This window comes from Prionailurus viverrinus, chromosome C2, assembly GCF_022837055.1.
Source record: "Prionailurus viverrinus isolate Anna chromosome C2, UM_Priviv_1.0, whole genome shotgun sequence".
NCBI classification, from domain to species: domain Eukaryota; kingdom Metazoa; phylum Chordata; class Mammalia; order Carnivora; family Felidae; genus Prionailurus; species Prionailurus viverrinus.
Window position 1 is genome coordinate 30,598,205 of NC_062569.1, and position 20,935 is coordinate 30,619,139.

The 20,935-nt window shown below is 53.1% G+C and overlaps 1 protein-coding gene across 1 annotated transcript in view; it reads right to left on the bottom strand.

Annotated features, from left to right (window-relative positions):
* Positions 1–2,107, bottom strand: part of KY (kyphoscoliosis peptidase) — a 46,127-nt gene extending 44,020 nt beyond the window's left edge. Inside the window, exon 1 of the mRNA XM_047873964.1 lies at positions 1,972–2,107. Coding sequence (XP_047729920.1) covers positions 1,972–2,107 — 136 coding nt within the window. The remainder of the gene's footprint in view (positions 1–1,971) is intronic.
* Between the last annotated feature and the right edge of the window lie 18,828 nt (positions 2,108–20,935).

The following is a 20,935-nucleotide window of genomic DNA, read 5'->3' on the forward strand; positions in this document are numbered from 1 at the left end:
AGAGCATCTGTTGGTAGCCCAAATCCCTGGCACATGCTGCCTTTGCCTCCTTTCCCTCTCTTTTCTGCCACAAGGACAGAGCAGAAAGCCACCCAGTCCTCTGTACAGTGACAGTAATGGAGCTTAGGCCCTCCTTTGCAGAGCCAAGGACCTGGGCTGGGGGCGGTGGGGGGACAGGAGGAGATGCCTGGAAGAGGTGTGGGGGCGTTTTGGATCTTGTGCACCAACAGGAGGCCTTAGAACAAGCTTGTCTAGTTCAGTGTTTCCCTGCCTTAGGCTGTGTGGGCCCATAGGCTGGCTTAGCCAGGGGTCTCCTGGACATCACCATTGCCCAGCAGGCCTCAGAGGCTGTGCATTCTCACTCTTCTATACTCTGGTACAGAACTGTCTGATTGTAAATAAGTGACACTGGTCTCTGCACTGCCATAGTGTCTGGGAAAAAACCTCCATCAGGAAAGTTGTGGAGGAAACTAGCAGAAAGGGCTTGGCAAGCAGGGCCTTCTTGCCTTGCATCATGGTCATGAGTGTGAAATGCATTGGTCTGGAGCCTGTAGGGTTAGTGCTAGGGGTCAGACACCTCTGAACCAGTCCTGATCCCTGGCATTTCCGAGGCTTCCCTGTGTTGTTGAAAGGCCCTCTCTTTCTAGTGTTGGAGCCTTTAGGAGAGATGAGATCAGAGGGGGCGGGGGAGGGAGGGACTCACAGGCTGGCCTGGAGCCAGGCCTCGTGGAGGTCCTCTGGCCTTGCCATGCATAGGGGGAGGCCTTCCGGACTGCAGTGTCCAGAGTAGAAGCAGTCTCTTTTCTATCAAGGAGCAGAGGGCCTCTGCCGATTTCCTCATTACAAATACGCAGGGTGGGGGGCATTTCCGCCTCTCCTGGGAGCGGCTCTGGGAATGGAAGAACCAACTAACCCAAACAACTGGCCTCAAATCCCGCGGGAGATCGGAGTACCTATCAACATTCTCAGCTCTCCAGAATCTATTTCTTTCCCTGCCTTCCTCCCCAAGAGGTCACAAGGAACCATGGGGCAGGTCCAGCCTATGTGACTGGTGGGGGCAAAGCCATTCAAGGCACCATTGCTTCAGTGTGGCAGGTGGCAGGTGGATGTGCAATGCACCAAGGGCTGTTAAAACATCAGTCCCAAAGCACTGGCCCTCCGTGAACCTAGCACAAACCTCACACCAGCCCCCGTGAAGGCTTGGAATGGCCTCATCATACACCTAGGACTTCTGAGGGGCTTTAACATCCCCTATTCTCCATCTGTATTCTCTTCAGTGTGCCCTTTCCTCTGGGATTACAGAGGCCTGAGTGCTGCTTTCCACAATTGCTCTATAAAGAGTCACTTTATTTTTCCAGTCTACCCTTTCTCAGAAAGTCTACAGGAGGAGTAAAATTAATAGATCTGTGAGAGCCGAGAGAGCAGATTTTCAGCTTACTCTAGCAAGCCTTTTACACCACCCTTATGCCTTCTACTGTAGGAGGCTGAGAGAGGCTTCAAGAAAGGGGAAACTGAGGCCATGAGTTGTGCAAGGACACCAAGGGAGCTCCCCGTCTCAAAGTCTGATTCAGCACACAGATTCCCCTGGGTCCCCTGCGCTCTACAAAGTGCCATGTGAGGAGCAGGCCTCGGTCACCCAGGGGCCAGGACTGAGGTTCTGGCCCCCTTCCTCCCAGGCATCTTCCAACCCTGTCGTGCACCCTTCGGAGAGTGGCTGGGAGGAAGCTGGCTCCCGGGGGGTGACGGAAGCACAGGGAGTCAACCCGGGGCAATCACGGGGCTGCGCGTTGCCACGGGACGGGACGGGACGCCAGTGCTTGCAGAGGAGCAAGAGGAGCAGGCAGCGGTGGGGAGAGAGGGTCGGTCTCCCTGGCCTCTTTTGGGGGCGCGTGGGGCGCCCCCCGGCGGGCGGGCCCCAGGCGAGGAGGCCGAGGTGCCGGGGTCTGGGGGCCCGGGCCGGGCGCTCGTTACCTCCTCTGCGCTGCGGCAGCGCGCCCGGGTCCGCCTGCCGGTCCGAGTGCGTGCCGTGCGCTGCGCGCCGTTTCTCCGAGTGCACGATCAACAGCATGTCGATGGACACGGCGTTGCTGTCCTTCTTCAGCTCCATGGTGCCGCCTCGCTCCCCGCCGTTGCGCCGCGGCCGCTCTCGAGGCTGCCTGCACTGCAAATGGCCCCGTGCGCGCCGCTGGCCGGCGCGGGAGACCGCGAGGGCGCGGGAGAGGGCGCTCCCCCGCCGCCGAGCCGCTGGGCGCCGCGTTTCGCTGACTCTGCCAAACACGCCATTAGGGCCCGCCCGGGAGGGCGCTACCCTAATGAAGCCGCTCTAAGTCACCTTTGAAAGGAAATCCCGGGCCGAGCCCTGACCTGCACGCAGGCCGCGGGCGGCACAGCCACAGGCTCTAGCGCCTCCTACCCCGTGCGCTTGGAGCGCTCGTCCCGGGCTCCAGAGCCCTTCTCCCGCTGGCCGGGCGCTGCCTGGCCTCTGCAGCTGGTCCCGGGATTCCCGGGAGGGCCCGAGGTAGACCTTCTCCGGAGCCTTCGGCGAACGCAGAAATCTCACGGTGCTGTCAACAGTGAGAGTAAATTCGGGAAAAGGAAAAGCAGCACGGGGTGGCCCCGCTCCTTCCCTTCCCCGGGTGGGTTTTGGAGGTTGATGGCTTCCCCTATAAGAGAGAGATGGGTAGGGTGTTGGGGTCCGGACCTCTGCGATTATGGCTGCACCAGAACTTGGAACATGACTACTGGGCATCAATTTAACAGTTCTTTCTGGCTTGTGGTGAAAGTCTTAACATCTCTGTTCCTTCTAGAAGCCTGGCTCATGCTCCTTGGGGAAGGGGGGAGGGGCAGAGGAGGAGGCTGGTGCAGGGAGCAGCCTGCCTGCTGTGCTCAGGGAGCTGGACCTGAGAACCCATCTATTTTTAGTGGGGCCCGGCCTGCCCAGCCAGCAGCAGCAACAGGCCCTTTGGCTCTGGGTCTCAGGAGTGTTTACAGCGGCATCTGCCTGCTAGCCCTTGGCACGGTGGGCCCACCCAACCTGGGCCAGTCCCCTAACTTTAGTTTCCACCATTAATAAATGTCGTGCACCCGGAAGCCTTTGCTCTGGGCCCCTTCGTATTGGAGTGTGATGACCCTACCTTGCAGTGTGGTTCCTGAGAGCCCCCGCCTCCCCCTCGGAGGCAGACTCTACTGTGTAGGCCTAGGTTCCAGTCTCAGCTTGGTCACTCGCTGCCGGTGTGACTGTGGACAAGCCATTTCCTTCCATTTCCCCACCTCTATCATGGCATGATACGAGTTCTCACAGGGCTGTTGTGAGAACGTGTACTTGAGGTGCCTGGCGTGCAGCAATGGTAGCTGTCATTCATACTTGATTTTAAGGGGGGAGGAAAAGGACAGGTGAGGTGACAAGTCAGTGGGGGGTGGGGGACACACAGATCTACCCTCAGATTCTGAAGATCTTTGTCCGCGGACTGTGACTCACAGTTTGTCTGCCAGTAAAGGCCAGCACCTTGCTGCGTCACCACTACCCCTCGCCCACTGGGCATCTGAGGAAGGAGATGTCACTGGTTTCTGACAGTGTTGAATTGCAGTCCCAAGAGAGCTGAGCTGCGGGACTGGCGTAGGTGGGTAACTCCCAAGTCATGTTTCCTCATGTAGTGAGTCCTGTCCCTTGCTGTCCTGCCTGCATGTGTGCATATGCGCGCGCGCGCGCGCACACACACACACACACACACACACACACACACACACACACCTGGGAGGCTGGCTGAGGCTTGTTCTCTAGATGGCTAGGGAAGTAAGAACAATGGATTCTTCAAAGTTCCTGGAGTCTTAGAGATTGCCTAGGTGGCATCCCCCATCTGACCCGAGAAAGCACCGTGTACCTCCTTCAAGGGTGTAGGTCCCAACAGAAGCTTCTGTGCAGCACCTCTCATTACTCAATGGGGCCGAGTGGGAAGGTCAAGGAAGCTGAAGCCCCCTTGCCTGAAATTTGCATTCCCATCCTTGTTCCTTACTCCCCAGCTGGAGAGCGTCACTGTGAGGAGCTTGCTCACATGACATCCCATTCCAGAGCTGCCTCTGAAGCAGGAGATGATGGGGGGTTGTATCACCCAGAGGTCCAGGAAGCTGGTCTGGGGGCCTCCTGCCCCTCCAGGATGTCTGAAGACAGATCCTTTAGAGAGGAGCCTCTCATCCATGGCACTATGGACATTTGGGGCCATAGAATTCCTTGTTGTTGAGGGAGGGGTGGTCCTGTGCATTGGACGATTCTTAGCAGCATCCCTGTGATCTACCAACTAGATGCCAGTAGCACCCACTTCCCTGTTGTAAGAGCCCAGAGCATGTCCAGATGTTGATAAATGTTTCCTGAGTGACAAAAATGCAGTGAAAACACTGCTTTGGAACCAACACATGAAATAGGGGCTGTGTTACCTTGACTTCTCTGGAAAATGCTGTTGCTCCTGGATCCTGATGCTGCCTAGAACCTGGACCCACTCTCCACATGTTCCCACCCATGGCTCTCAGTCCAGTAGCTGGTGTCTTGGGCCTGCACAGCTGCTCCCTGCCAGCAGCATGGGCAGAAAGATGAGATGCTCTCCTCAGTCTTCATGTTCCCCTCAGCCCTAGACTCTGTCGACCCATCCTCTCATCTACACTACTTGTTTTGGCTGAGAGGAGGATGCCACAGGAAGGCATTTGGATGTATCTGGAAAGCGGAGGGGAAGCAGGAGAGAAGGAGGCTATGAGGTATTATTCAGAGGGTCTATGTCTTCTGCTCAAACCCCCCCTCAACCGATGGGACAGAGAACAGACCCTCAGCCTGTGATTTACACCCTGGGTCCAGCCTCCTTCTATAGACTCACCTCTTCTACTTTCCCTGCCAACCCACACATGCTGTAGCCATAGCCATGCCCACTACTCCCCAAACACATCTATCTGACCTCTCTGCTTCTAGGCTTTCCTTAACATGCTGGCCTCTCCATCCTGCCACCGTCTTGAATAACATGGAATTCAGGGACTTCCACATTCTGACCTAATGAAGTCATCTGCATCCTTGTCTTAGGATCTGACAAATCAGGGGATGTCTCCGTTCTTGGGCAGACCTTTAATAATTTTCATCACAATGACTTGGAAACTTCAGGAGACCAAAAGACAAAGAGCAGTCAAAATGGTTGTATTTTTGCCGTTATCCTCCATTATCCACACTGCTTCCACACCTTTGCTTGAAGATGGGGTTCATCAGTTGTCCGGATGGTTCTGAGCCCTGAGCTGTCTTGGAGATGGTGAGTGGCTGACAGGGAGAGGCTTGCTTCTGGCAGATGAGGCTTTCACCAGAAAGGGTGTGTTCTGACTCACATTTTCATTTTTCCAAAGGCTTAGTGGTTCTTCGGGGGATCACCAGTCATAACTTTTTCACCCCTCTAGAAATCCCGGGAGGTAAGTTTTTCTCTTCTCTATAGAGATGTAATAGACAAAACCAGTACATGAAAGGCTTTTAGCAGGCAGTTTGTAGACATGACATGCTTTTCTCCATTGGTGCAGTGGGGAAGGGGCACAAAGAGAGTGGGGGCACATTGGTAAAGAGCACAGACCACATCCCAGCCTCTTCACACCCTGGCTTCTGCTGATATGGGCAAACTGTTACATGGGGGACCAGACAGACGCCTTTCCCGCAAACCTTTTTGAAAGCTGGTATAGGCTTCCTGTGGTGTCTTGACCAGCCTGACTTGGCTCACTCCCACTTCTGAGTTTGTTACTGTTGTCACTTCTTCCCGAAATACCTGTTTGGACATTCCTGGCAAGTACAGTCTAGTCATCCTTTGAAGTCTGACACCAGCCCTCACCTCCACCCCGAAGCCTGCCTGGTTACCCCAGTTCTTGGAGATCCTAGAGGATGCCAGCTCTCTGTGGTGCTTTTTAACCATCCTCATTTTCTTTTTCCTACTGGAATGGCACAGACATTTAAAGGTTTGAAAAAAAATACTCTCCCAAACTACGGCAGGTCTTTCCTGTTTCATAGCAAAGTGTATGATGAAGTCATGGCCTGGCCTTAGACCATGTTAAGCTCTTCGAGGGCCAGGTCATGGTCTTCCTCATTCTTGAGTCCCCTCCCATGTCCCTCTATCAGACTTGAGCTTCCTGTGTGTATTGCACACAGGAGGTGCTCAATAAATGTTTGAATCAAATCAGACAGAACGAACCCTCCCAGTCAGCCAAGATTTCTCCCTTTAGCCCAGAGGTGCGCCAGCCTCCCGTAGATTTGTAGCGTTTGCTCTGCTGTGCCTTTTTCTCTGACCATCACGAGATGGAAGAGAAGGAGGTTAAGTGAGGACAAGCAGCTCTAAAGGCACCTTCTCCCACTGCTGACAGAGCCATCTGGAGCATGAATTTGGGGGAGTGCTTGGTTCTAACAGCCCTGCTCAGTCCCATGCAGCCGCCTCCACCCCGCCCCAATCAGGAGCCATAAGCTGTGACTTTTCTGCTAAACACAATTCCCTTTCTCAGCCTTTTTGGCATGTCTCTCCCTGATCGGCCCGTCAGCCTGTTTCAGTATTTCTATCCGTGACACCTTCATTGATTTTCCCTATTTTTCTGTCTGTAGCTTATTACAATCCCATCTTCTTGCACATAACGATGTGTAAACATGGGGAGCACTACCTCCCAAATTCCAGGTCATTTGAGTTTTGGAGTCTTTATACATGATGGCATTCTTGGCCTTTTCCTGTGGATGGAGATGATGAAAATCAATTTGTCTCTCATCACCACTTCCAAAATATCTCAGGCCATGCCAACAGAGGTATCCAGTGGCACATGAAAGCCCATGGAGAGATTACCTCTTCAGCTTCCCCAAGTGTTTATTGCCGAGCTATTGAAATGCCCCTCGCATATTCCTCGATCCGCCTCCCTGATGGAAACGAAAGGTCCTCTGAAGCGGACTTGACGCTTCAGAGTTTGTCCCTTGGTAGTCAGCTACTTCTGTACAGAAGTCTGTGTTTTTCTTCCATGAACTCATGTAGCCCTCACAGTGCCCTGGGGCTGGGCTGATGCCTTTACACCCATTTTATTGATGCTGAAACAGGATCAAGAAGTGAGTTCGTGCAGTTTTCTCAGTGAGCCACCAATGGCTTCTACGTGGGCCCAGGGCTCACGCCAAACCTAACACGCTTGCCGTTCTGTGTGTGTTAGTGAAAAGGGGCACAGATGTCGTTTCTACTGGCAGGCTGAGGTTTGGGCCAGCCGCTTTTGCAGGGCCCCAGCCAGGGCTCTGAGTGACATGTGCCCCCTGGGAGAGAGCCCTCACACCTGGGTGGTGGGAGGTTGTCTAATGAGGTGGTGAGGAGGGTCACAGGAGACAGCTCTGGAGTGTCTGAACAAAAACGCAAATGAAGTCAGAACAGCCTTTTGATCACCCCTGAAGACCCCTGGGGACTGTCGGAATGAGGTTGGTGCCCATCTGCCCCAAACGGGACAGGTGCCGTGGCTTGGATCCCAGGGGGCACAAGGGAACGAGTTTCTAGTGTCAGTTCGGACTCCAGCCTTGCCTGTCCCTGGGGCAGAGCCTCTAATAGGAGCCACGGGTATTTTTAGTCTCACGTGTGCAGGCACAGGACAAGGAGAGCTGGATAGGAACAGCTAATAAGCCATGGTCTTTATTAAGTTGGGAAGGGTGAAATGAGGGGGAGGACAGGGAGCCTAGTGGAACTTTTGCACATGCCTCATTTTCTGAGAACTCTTTTTCCATAATTCACCAAGAAAGATTGAGGTCAGGGTGATTATGCATAGCCCCAGTTAGAGAAGCCGGAAAGTGGAACATGCTTACCTCCTGCAGCCTGCACGTCCCCTCCCAAAACGTTCTGCTCTGCCCTCTGGGTGACCAGGTGGGGCAGGAGGGATTCAGCTTTGGGGTTTGGCTATTAAGCCTCCCTGGTGGGGGTGACCGGGAAGGACCAGATGAGAAGCCCATTCCTGAAGGAAAACTTGCAACCTCAGAAGAGAGTTGAGCAGGTGTCAACTACTATCCCGATTTCACAGAGGAGGAAATGCGGGTTCAGAGAGGTGCAGATATTTGTGCAAGGCCACATGGATGGGAAATAGGGGAGCTGGGCTTCAAGCTCAGTGTCCTAGATCAAGGTCTACCACTGTTTTGTATTACATTGGTCTTTTCCCAAATGATAGTCAGTCATGTCTAAGACTCTTTATCCATTTTATTTAACCACATTTTTTTCTATGCCAACTCTGTGTCAGGAGCTCTATCACTGGGATGAGGCAGTGAAGGTGATACAGTTGCTCTCAAGATCTCTGGGCTTAGCGAGGGCAGCATAGAAGCCACTTCCAGCCAAACCTCAGCGTGGGCCAGTGTGCAAGTTTGTGCTGGGGGAGAGGCAGACTGGGAAGTGAAACTGGCAAGTTTCCAGCCTTTGGTATTGAGCATGAGGGCACTCAAAGCTCTGCTCACACAGTCAGTCCCCTTCTGTGCAGCATCTTCTGGGGTGGGTGAGACTGGTGGCAGTGGCCAGGGAGGGGCAAGGGTGTCCTCAGCCTTTCTCCAGTCCTGTGGCTCTGAGCACCACGATGCCTGTGGCCTGGGGCAGGACTCAGTGAGTGAGTGCTTGGCAAAGCTGCCATGAAGATAGTATCTGGCTCCTGCTGCTGTCAGCCACTCCTTTCCTTCCCTACCACATCTTTAGGGTTCGAGAGCAGAAGGAGATAGTGAAAACATTGATTTGGGATGAAAAGCATCAGAGTGAGTTCTTTGTACCTTTCTGTCTCAGTCTAGAGCCAGCCATGGCATGTGCTTCTGTCCATCCATTTATCCACCCCAAATCCATGCTTTCACAGGGTCTTTCATATCTGTCCATCCATTCCATCTCTCCACCCATCCAGTCACTCTCTCATCCATCCATCTCACTTAGCTATTTGTTCACCCACGCCTCCGTCTCTACCTGAACATCACCCCTCAGTCTCTCCGCCACCCCCATTCTTCTATCCCTTCCATCTAACTTGTTCCACCCATCCACTTATTCATCTGTTCACCCATTTGTGCCCCCACTCCATCCATTACCAATTTTTTCATACCATCTGGAACCAGACACTGTGCTCCAGGCCTTGTGTCTGGTGTTGTGGGGACACAGAGATGAATGGGTCTCTCTCATAGTTGACCCGGGAAACAGTGTACGGATCCACTTATGAAGGGAGAAGTGGAACCGAGACAGTCCTGAGAGGCTGAAAGAGAAGAGAAGGGGCTGTAGGAGGATCAATCGAGATACGTAGACTCTGCATTTTGGGAGAATAATAATGGAAAGAGAGAGAGAGAGAGACTGGGTGGAGGACAAGGAAGACAGGAAAGGAGAAAGGAAGGAAGGGAGAGAAGGAGTAAGGGTGGGATGGAGGGAAGGAAGGAAGAAAAGAAGGAACGAAGGATAAATGTGTGTTGGGCACCTACTCTGTGCTGGACCCTGTGCTAGGTGTTTTCACTAGTCTTACTTACTTATCCCAGCAACTTTTTGAGGTGATTCCCTGCGTTTTAGAGATGAGGAACTAGGACTCAGTGCACCTATTCCACGTGAATAAAACCTGAAGGGAGGGCTAGGTTGAAAGTGCTTGCTAACACTGAGCATCAGAACGGGAGCCTGAAGCAAACAGGTCCGGGACAATTGAAAAGCATGCCATTTGACAGTTAACTTCTGGACTGTTGCCTGAAAGTGTGTTTGGGTAGGAACCACTCCTACGGTGACCAGTTGGAAGGAGGTGCAGGGCCACGCACAGTTGTTGGAGTTAGATGCCAGGTTGTACCTGTGTGACGTGGAACTGGAGCATGCCTTGGTGGTTCTGCCAGGTCCAGGGTCCTTCTGGAAGATTCCTGGCTCTGGATTCTTTCTGTCAGGACACACCAAGCACCTTAGGCAGGGCTGTAGGCATTTGTACACCAGTCTAGTGTCCAGCTTTGCTTTACTTTTCCGGTCGGAGCTCTCCTCCTGGGGAGACTCAGCATAGCCCTAGGCAGGAGAGCTCAGCTTCACCACCCATCTGCTAGGGCTGCAGCCAGGAGTCTGTGAGCCCTAGCCCCAGGCCCCTCTGGCACCCAGGATGTACGGTTTCCCACTGACATATCGCTCCTGGCACTTTCTGGATCCATACCTAGTTCTTGTTGTTTGATGCCACCAAATTGTTCCCTGACCACCTGATGAGTAACTGTAAGTGTTGACAACCACTGTCCCAAGGCCGGAGTATTTCCAGATGGTTAGGTAGGTGGCCCAAGCAATCACGGGCTCTAGCGACAACTCAGGGAGAGGGGTTCGGGCGGGGTGAAGTGGCCCTGCAGTTTACCAGACAGAGGCTCTCTAACCCCTGCAGAGCTTGTGGAGAGGGGGGGTTGTCGGGGGCTGGGTGAGGGGCACTGCAAATTAGAGATTCTAGAATTACACAGGCCTCATTCACGTGAGCCCCTCTGTGTCCTACGGACTTGTGGGTCTTCCTTTCTCTGAAGTCAGGCTGTCTGTCTGCCCTTGCCTACCCTGGAGAGCAGAGTTTGGGGGAAGGGAATGGAGACACCCAGGTATCGGTGCTGGGCCCCGGGGCCCCACAGTGGCTGGAAAGGGGGGATGTGTGAGGAGAGTGGCTGCTCGAGGCCCCAGTTACCTCAGCCGTCCTTCTTCCCCAGCTTTCCCCCTCGGCATGACCAGGCCACCCCCCTGCCAGCTCAGCTGTCCTCCCTCCTCACCATGTAATCCCTGCCAGGAAGAGAGGGGGGAAACATGAGCCAGCCTTCTCCCACTGCATCCTGCCTTCCTGTCCTCCGTCCAGCCAGGAGGAATGAAGGGAGGGGGCTGGGGACAGGGAAGGGCAGGCTCCGGGGAAGGCTCCCAGGCTCAGTGGCCTCCTAGATGCACGAAAACTACAAAACTAGGTCTTCCCCCTAAGCCCACATGTGCAGGGCCTGCCCTCGGCTCTGCTAGCATCTGGACACCTGTGAGGCCAGTTTAGTCGAGCAGAGCCTCTCCTGCCTCCCCTGGGCTTTGCCTTCCCCTCACCTCCCTGGGTCTAAGGTGGGGAGGCCCTGCTGGCTGTTTTTGCTTTCCTCCTAAAAAGGTCACCTACGAACGAGGGAGTTCAAGTCCCAGCATTGCGAGGCAAGTCAGAGCCTCAGTCTCCTGATCTGTAACCTGGCAGCAATCATGCCCGCTGCCCAGGGCAGAAGACAAAGCGAGGTGGTGCAGAGTGTGGCCCAGCACGTGGCCGGCATGCGACCGTGATGGTCCATAAACAGAGCCAGTCTGGTCCCCAAACCTGGGACACAACCTCAGATAGGCAACCACTCACCTCATTATCAGGGCACCTCTGGGACTGTGGATGGGAGGAGCAAGGACAGAAACAGCCCCCGTACGTGCACCTCTTGGTGGGATCTCAGGAACATCAGGCGGTGGTGTGCGTACCGTGTATTTGTGCGCGGGGACTCTTGCTGTCAAGACCATGCCATTCATCTGTGTTCTCCTAGAGCCCTGCAGCGGGTGTGCCCTTAAAGCAACTCCAGTTGTGCGTGCATGTGTGTAACAAAGCCACTTTGGGTCCCCCACAGATGCTGTGGGGCCCTGGAAGAGTCGTGTCCCTTCTCTGGGACAATGGGTGTGTTGATTCCTGCCTGACACAGCTGTTCTGGGGTCAGCAGCTGGCCTCCTGCATGGCACACGCGGTAACGAGGGATCCCGTGACATCCATTCCCTTTCTCCCTATCCGGTGCTGAGGTTTTCCCCAGGTTGCCTTGGGATCTGCTCCAGGGAAGAAGGGACCCCTCCCTTCTTGGCCAGAAGAGGGGTGTGGGGAGCCCTGGCTTCTCAGGAGACACTGATGCAGACTGAGGTGGGGCAGGGCCGGCCTAAGGTCGGCAGCACAAGGTCACTTCCGACCCCACCCTGCTGGTCTGGGAGAAATAAGGTGTGGGGGCTTTAGGGCACTCCAACCAGCCTAGGTTCTTCTCCCCCAGCTCCTGGTAGGAAACGCAGAGCAGGGTGGAGACCTTAACCATATCTCTCATTGAGAGAGGTCAGGGCTGGCCTGTGTCCACAGAGGACCCCTAGCTCCCAGTGCTGCAACTGGGACAAGCCTACTGGTGCAAGGCTTTCCTCCTCCCCCTGCTCTTTCCTTGAGGCGGGGCCTCTGGCCCCTGGAGTGGCTATTGAGCAAGCGGGAGCAGGGAGCTTGCCTTCTCTCACAGGGTTACCTGAGGCAGGCTGGGCTGGGGGCTGGGCCAGGCCCTGGAGCACAGTGATGACAGGGACCTGTTGGTGGCAGGACAGTTTGCACTCCCCAGGTGGTGGCTGAAAAGCTGCCACTGGGGGAGGAGCCTGTGATGACATGTGCCTCTGGCCAAGGCCTGACAGCCATCTGTTTCCAGCCACCAGCCGGGAGGCCTCCAGGGAGGGAGAAGACAGGGAAAGAAATAGAAAAAGAAACAGGGGACAGAGAGAGACAGAGACAGGGACACAGAGGCAGAGATAGGGACACAGAGGCAGAGAGAGACAAATAGGGAGACACAGAGACAGAGGGACAGAGAGAAGAGGAAAAACCCATAGAGGCAAGAGAGAGAGAAAGAGGCAGACAGAGAAATAGAGGGACTGAGAGACAGAGACAGGTAAAGAGAGACAGAAGGGGAGAACAATAGGAGCAGAGGAGCAAAGAGAGTGAGAGAGAGGGGTGGTGGGGGGAATGAGAGGGGTATGGGAGAGAGGGAGAAGTAGAGAGACAGGGGAAGATGGACATGGAGAGAGACACAGGGAGAGAGGCAGAGAGAGACAAAGAAATTCTGGAGACATAAACAGGGGGGTGCATGCTGGGGTAGCTGGGGTTGGAGAAGGGAGAGAGACAAAGGCTTCTGATCAGGCTCCCGGTGGAAGGAGAACCCTCATAAACCAAGGTCGTTTTAGCTCAGCACATGGAGAGGAAGAAGTTGCACTTGACCCTGGGCTCCTGGCTTCAGGGTCCTGACGGTGGATCTCAGGTGTTAGTAGGCAGCAGAATCACTGGGGGCACATTCAAGTTCAGGTGCCAGGCCCATCCCCAGAATCTGATTCTCTGGTCAAAGTGAGGCCAGGAATCTGCATTTCCATCAGATTCTGTTGTGGGGTCACACTAATCACAGTCAGAGACACTGCATCAGGAGGAGTCAGAAGTCGGTCCCCTTGTCCCCTCCCTGCGTCCCCCCACTCGCTGTCGGCCCTGGATGGGCAGCGACCAGGGCTCCGAGGGAACTCCCTCCACAGACTTGGAGGCTTCCCACATCCCTTGTTTCACCAGCTAGTGATCCTAGGAAGGGTTGGGGCCCTCTGTCTCCCCCTGGATGGTCAGGCAGAGAGGCACCTTGGAGGTCATGATTCAGTTCCAGCCACTCTGTGCAGATGAGGAAACTCAGTGGCTAGGCCAAGGCAATAAAGGTGACATGACACATTAATTTCTCAAACTCCTGCTATGGCCCAGGCTCTGTGCTGAATATTCTTTCAATTTATGGCTTAAACAGGGGAAAGGTCATCACTGTCTCCACCTTAAAGGTGAAGAAATGAAGCCCAGAGATACAAGTAACCTTCCTAAGGGCACACAGCTAGTAAATGGCAGAACCTGGACCAGACTCCACGTCTGTCTTACCGGAAAACCCATGCTCAAGTCCAAGCTTCTTCCCTATTTCTATTAATGGCTCTACTGCCTCTCAGGCTGAGATCCCAAACACAGCTATCTTGGTTCCTCCCCTGACCCCATCCAATCATTGTCACAGGCCTGCCTGGGCCAGCTCACGGCAATCTTCAGTCACTACAGTTTCCCACTGTAATATCTCGTCCCCAGTTCAGCCTTTGTATCTTTAGCGCAGACCCAGGCGGTACTCTTCCAACTCAATTTTCCCCCAGACTTGTTACCTATATCCCTGGAAGTGAGGAGGAAGACAGACAGGTAGCTGTCTTTCCAGGCTAGGAAACAGAGCCTGGGGCTGACTCTCGTGCTAACACCTTGTGAGAATGAAGTGGGGTTGGGCTGCAATTCCAAGGCAGCAAGAGTGAGCGAGATAGGGGAAGGAGGATTCAGGAAGCGGTGCTGCTCGGCTGGTCACAGTCCCAGGAAATAGAGCCAGTTTGTTCAGGCACTGGGTAGGGTCCAGAAAAAAATTAGTGGGATGTCATCCCTTGAAATGGTGTATTTCAGAAGCTCATAGAACCCAGGACACAGTTTACTTACTATTGCTGATTTATTACAAAGGATATTTTAAAGGATAGGAGTGAACAACTGGGTAAAGAGATTACATACGGTGAGGACTAGGGGCACCTTGGTGGCTCAGTTGGTTGAGCGTCCGACTTCGACTCAGGTCATGATCTCATGGTTTGTGGGTTCAAGCCCTGCATTGAGTTCTGTGCTGACAGCTCAGAGCCTGGAGTCTGCTTTGGATTCTGTGTCTCCCTTTCTCTGCCCCTCCCCTGCTTGTGCTCTGTCTCTCTTTGTCTCTCAAAAAAGAGATAAAAATGTTTTAAAAAAAAAGATTAAAAATGTATATAGGGTGAGGACTTGGAAGGGTGCCAAATGCAGGAGCTTCTGTCTCTATGAAGTTGGGGTGCACCATCCTCCTGGCACATGGATGTATTCACTGACCTGGAAACTCTCCAAACCCCATGCTTCTGGGCTTTTTATGGAGGCTTCATCACATAGTCATGATTATTAACCCGTTTCCTTGCTCCATTCCCCTCTCTGGAGGATGGTGGCTGGGGCTTAAGCTTCTAATCGTGGCTTGGATTTTCTGGTGACTAGCCCCCACCCAGGAGTCCACCAAGCGTCACCTCCTCCTAGCCTCCTATCACCCAGGAAATTACAAGGTTTTGAGGAGCTCTGTGTTGGGAACTGGGCTCAAAGACCAAATATGAGCAGACACTGGAGGCAGAAATTAATATGTGTATTTCAGGATTTCACAGCCTGGAAGTATGAAAAACACAGTGGGACACCCATGGGTCTGCTTCACAGACCTATCTGACTAGTGACACATCCTGGAAGGGGACTGACTCTCTGGCTCCAAATGTGGCAGCTGGCAGACTTTGTGCTCTAGCCACTGAGGAAGGATTTGCAGGGAGCTGTCATACATCAGATCACGGGACTCTGCTCAGACCCTCCTGATGGAAGTGCAGGACCTGGAAGTATGGGGCTCCGGTGTGCTCTGGGGCTGCACTGTGGGGCTGCTCTAGACGGAGGACCTTGGGGCCTGCACTTTCAAACTGTTGGGGTGCTCTGACATGACCTGGCTGGGTCATGGATGGAGGAAGCCATGAAGCCCATGACCATGGGACTCCCTGTCGGCCCAGCTGTCCACCTCAGTGTGAGGAGGAAGTTGAGGACTGAGAAAGGCTGTCCCGCTGTGAGCCAACCAGGAGGGGAGCTGCCGGGTGGCTCTTGGCTCCCGGGAGATGAGTCCACCCAGAGCAGGGAGAAGTGGAGGTGGCATTGTCTTGACCTTCAAGACAAGGCAAGAACACATTCTGGATCTGCTTTTAGCAAAGCGGGCCTTCCCGTCTTCTGAATGGCTTTCTCTCTGACTGGTATTCAGTTAATTCCCATCATAAAATCATTTGTTTCTTCACTGAACTCAACTGCTCTTCAGGTTGACTGCCAAGTATTCATATCTGATAGATTTCCACAGAGCTGAGTGCACTCTCTACTTTCCCCTTGGACTTGTTCCTTCTTAGTAAAGCACATCTTATTGCTACATGTCTATCAAGAGGTCATCACCTCCACCACTGTCACCATTTTCCCCTCCACCTCCAATACCATCACCATCTCCACCACCGTCCCCATCATGGTCACCATCACTCATCCACCACCATCACCAGTATTACCAACACCAACCTCACCACCATCACCCCCTCCATCGCCATCACCATCTCACCTCCATTTTTACCACCGACATCACCTCCACCACCTTCACTCTTACCCTCACTACCAAAATGATTTGTCTTACATCTCAGAGACCATCAATCTTCAAAGTTGCAGGTAATGAAAGAGACGGGCTATATAGTAGCCAGAGGAGCACAGACCATGGATTCAGAGCAACAGCCTTTTTCCTCCTCTTCATGTGCTTCTTCTTGGGGGTTCTGGTCAGACACTGTGCTGGGGTGATATCCTGGCCTCTCCCTCTACCCACTCCTCCAGCCCTGATGCTTGTCACTCACATAATTCAGGTGTCAGGCAGTGCAGTAGCTCTCGGGCTCTGGGGCCCAGCTCCCTCTCTGGCCGGTTTGCAGGGTATGGGTCCACCAGGCTGTTGACAGCTGCTATCTGTTCTGATTGCTCAGCTCCTGTGCGGTGTGGATCATTAAGTATTTTACATAACACCAATGCTGCCCTAGGCTAACCGTGCCTCAGTTCTTGTTACTTATTGATGAGGCTGATGGTGATTTCAGTCATGGGAAAGCTCTTTAGTCACTATTCCATGGCTTCTGGAGGACTGAAATGCCTGGGTAAGTGGGTCAAAGATCTTAAGTAAAAATAGAGCCAGTGCATGTTAAAAAGATGGAATTTGGGGACTGGAAAATAATTTCTGAGCACAAGAAGAGGTTTTTAACTACTACTGACTAGATCAGGTATGATTTTTCAGGCTCTCTGTGCTATTTTCACAAAAAGTTTTGCAACTTATTAGCCTCTAATGTGAACACACTCTTCCCCAAACTGCACACAGCCTCTCCGCCAGGGGCCAGGAGTAGGGGAAATGGGGAGTGCTAATGGGCACAGAGTTTTGGTGTGTGTGTGTGTGTGGGGGGGGTGATGGCAATATTCTGGAATCAGATAGCAGTGATCGTCAATATATTAAAAATAATTGTAAAGTTTCACTGTACACTTTTAAAGGGTGACTTTTAGAAGTAAGTTATATCTGTTTTTAAAAAGAAGAATTAAAAAAGGTGCATCTGTTTGAGAATGGGGTCGCCAGTGAGGAATCAGAGACAGGAGACAGAGGGAGAGGAGCCAGATCCTGTGATCCCGCTTGAGCCCCGATATCCGGTTGTGCCAGAAGTCAGACTACCTTGGAATGTTTCAGTTACATGAGCCAACAGATTCTCTGTTTCTTAGGTCAGGGTAGATCAGGTTTTCCGTCACTTACCCCCAAAGGATCCCGGGCCGGCACACATGCCCTCTGCCCTCCTGGGGGCCGGGCCCTGCAGGCAGCACTTTTTTCTCCCGTCCCCCTCCTCTGCCCCAGCTGGTCCTCGTTCAGGCTTCTCCCGTTTAAAAAACAGTTCTCCCCTCATTCTACTTTACACCTTTTTCTCTTCCCCATTTCACTCACACCTCCCAAAGGGTGGTCCACATGTGCTATTCTGCTTCCTGGCGGTCCCTTTTCCCTCCTCACCCTCTGCCTCTCTGGCCTGCCTTCTGTGGGCACTCTACTGCCCTCCTGTGGCCAAGCCTCACCACATCCTCCCTCCACCAGGGTGGGCTCTGACCTCTGCTCCTCTGCTTCCTGGAGGTCCCTTCATTGATTACTCATCCCCGGATGCTTGTGCCTTCCCTGACTCTGGGCTGGGCCTCTGCCCTGATCTTCTCCCTCTCCCTGGGCTGCTGCCTCCATGCTCAGGACTTACAACTACACGTTACGGACTTATAACTGCATGTCAGACTCGTCCTCCTCCAAACCCCTTCTCCTTCTGAGGCACCCTCATGGGCCAGCACCCTTTCCTCCTCTTCATGTAGTCCCCCAGTCACATCATGCCATGTCCTTTTTAAGTATCCCTGGTGTCCTTGCTCTCTCTGCATCCCCACCGCCGTGGCCCCTTGTCCTGCTCGCTGGTCACTTTGTGTTCTCCCCTCTACTGTTCTTCCCTCCACCTTGAGCTCTTGATGTGCTCAGGCTTAAAACACAAATCTAGATATGCTACTCCCTGCTCAAAATCACATGGGATCAAGTACAAGCTCATGGCAGGGTACCTGAGCCACCAGGCACTGGCTTCCACCTGCTTCTCAGATGTATTCTCGGTCGTCTCTACTTGGGCTTAGGCTTCCCCAACCCAGAACTGATGTTTCGTTGCCATGGGGACCCCACTGCCCCCACATCTCTCTGCACGTGGTGCTCTCCTTCCCTCAGCCCCCTCTGAAGGTATTACTACTCCTCAAGACTGGACCAGGTGATACCTTCTTGGGGATGCTTTCTGGACTTACCATCCCATGTCTGTCCTCTCTCCACTTCTACTCAGGCCAGGCCACGTACTCTTCCTGGTTTCCATAAATGGTTGGGCTTATCTCTGAGAGTGTTTGTCAGTCGTTCAAGTGTTTTTCACATTTATGTGTACCGCATGCTTCTGGAGGGCAAGGCTGTGTGCCTAGCACGGTGCTGGGCACAAACCAGCAGCTTAACCGAGTTTAATGAAAGAACAAGGTGAACCATAACAGCTAATGCTCCCTGGCCGCCCACCATGTGCCAGGTACTGCTCTAAGACTGCATCATATAGGACTCATTGAAACCCCACAACAACCTTATAGAGTGGGCACCACTCCATGAAAAGTTCCCATGTCATAGATGTGGATAGTGAGGCACAATGAGGCTAAGAGCCTTGCCCAAAGATGTGCAGCTAGATTCAAACCTGGCTCCAGGGGCTGGCCTGTACCCACCACACTGTGCTGGTTCTGCAAATCACTGACTTCTGCCCTGATCCTCTCCACTTGGAATGCCAGTGCCCACTCACATCCTCCATGTTGCCGAGGACCCAGCTCAGGCCCCACTCTACCTCTGCACAAGCAGTGCTCAGCCACCTGGAGCTCCTTGGCACAGCAGGAAGGAACCCTTTACATATACCATTCATTGGAACAAGTCTCAGCACCCCCAGAGCTCATTCAGGCTCCAGCCCAAGTAGGGCTGGTGACATATGGACCCATCAGACACCGGCTGTGAAGAAGCACCGCCAATGACAGCCATGCCTTTGGAAATGTCATCTTTTTGTGGGTGACATGTTAGTTTACTCACAAGGAAGAAGTAACATAAGTTTTAATAACTTTCCCTTATTTGGTATGATTACAGTTCAAAATATGCTGCCATTTGTTTGGTTTATCTTATTTGATCTTCCCTGCTCTCCTGTGAAGTGCTCAGGACAGGTTAGCCCCATTTTACTGGAAAGACAGCTCAGTGTCAGCAATACTGAGTCACTTGCCCAAGGCACCAGAGCTCATTGGGACCCAGGGTTATTGGTTCTATGCTTGCACGTGTTCCTTGCTTGATGTAAGTGTCTAAACACTATCTGGCCACACGCCAGCGTGTAGGAAAACATCATTCAGCTAGCGGGTGCCAGAGGAAGTCTTGCACTTAGGTGTCTCAGCACAGTCCAGGGGCCTGTCCCTGTGGATTAGGACTTCAGTATATTTGTGTGTGTGTGTGTGTGTGTGTGTGTGTGTGTGTGTGTGTGTGTGTATGTGCATGTGTGTGCACAGTTCAGCTTCTAGCAATGTGTATGTTCTGAAAAGAGAAAACTACGGGCAGGGCTGTTCAGCCTGTATTGAAGTCCTGACCACTAATGCCTCAGAATGTGACTGTATTTGGTGATAGGGTCTTATAATTTTTTTTTAATGTTTATTTGTTTTTGAGAGAGAGAGAGAGAGAGAACATGAGCAGGGAAGGGGCAGAGAGAGAGGGAGACACAGGATCCGAAGCAGGCTCCAGGCTCCGAGCTGTCAGCACAGAGCCCAATGAGAAGCTCCAACTCACGAACTATGAAACTATGACCTGAGCTGAAGTCTGACGCCTAACTGACTGAGCCACCCAGGTGTGGCTGGAGATAGGGTCTTTAAAAGAGGTAATTAAGGGAAAATGAGGCCATCGTGGTGGCCCTAATCCAACGGTACTGGTGTCCATTTAACAAGAGGAAGAGACACCAGCTGGTGCGAGCCCAGACATAGAGTCACGGGAAGGACACAGCCGAAAGGTGGCCCCCTGGAAGCCTTAGGAGAAACCACCCTTGTGGACAGATACCATGATTTCAGACCTCTAGCCTCCAGAATGGTGACAAAATAAATGTCTGTTGTTTCAGCTCCCCAGTCTGTGGGATTCTGTTATGACAGCCTGAGCGGACCAAGACGCGTACCCATTTCAAAGCTCTGTGTGACCATTTGTTCATGTTCAGTGTTTGATAGCCCTAGCCCTGTCCATGCCGTGAAGTCTCCCACAACACTGGCTATTGAGGAACAGGCTCAGTGACTCCTGTTACGTCACCCTCTGAGCAGCATTCAGATGAGGCAAGGAGTCTGCACCACCATGAGCGTGTCCAGCTCGGCCACTCCCTCCCAAGAGGTCTGGGCAAACAAGTAGACTTTACTGAGCTTCAGTTTCCTCATCTGCTAGATGAGCATGGGGAGGCATGTGACTAAGTCCCCTTCCAGCTCAAGATTGTCATCATTCCCTGGCAGGAGAGGGTAGAGAATTTCTGGCTTAGTGATGCTATGAGACGTTCACGTTTCAGATTGGGAGGGCCCAAAGCCCCTCACCAGTCTCTCTCTACTGAGAGGCTTAAATACAAAAGGCCCTTTGCTTTCTTGGCAGGACAGGACCTGGTGGCTCAGTGAGGAGGTGGCTCAGAGATCTAAAAGAGCCTGGGACTGCCAGCTCATAGAAGAGGCGACAGGAGTTTTATGAGGACTTCAGCGAAAGCCTTTGAAACTTCCTGCTATTCAAGTCTGTTTAGAGCCTGCTTCTGAAGCCTGCTATCTTTCAACTCTGGTATCTTAATTCTTCCTCCTGCCCTGGTGACAGAGCCCAGAGGAGCTTTACAGGACAGCGGCACTTGTCAGTGAAGTGCAGGGACAGGTGGCTCTCAGGACCGGAGCCTGGAAACACACAGGGGTGGGCCTCAGAGTGGGAGGAGGCTCAGGACGGGGAGAGCTGGAGGGAAGTGGGTGGTGGGCTCTCTGTAGGCCCAGTTCCTGGGAGGGGCCTTTG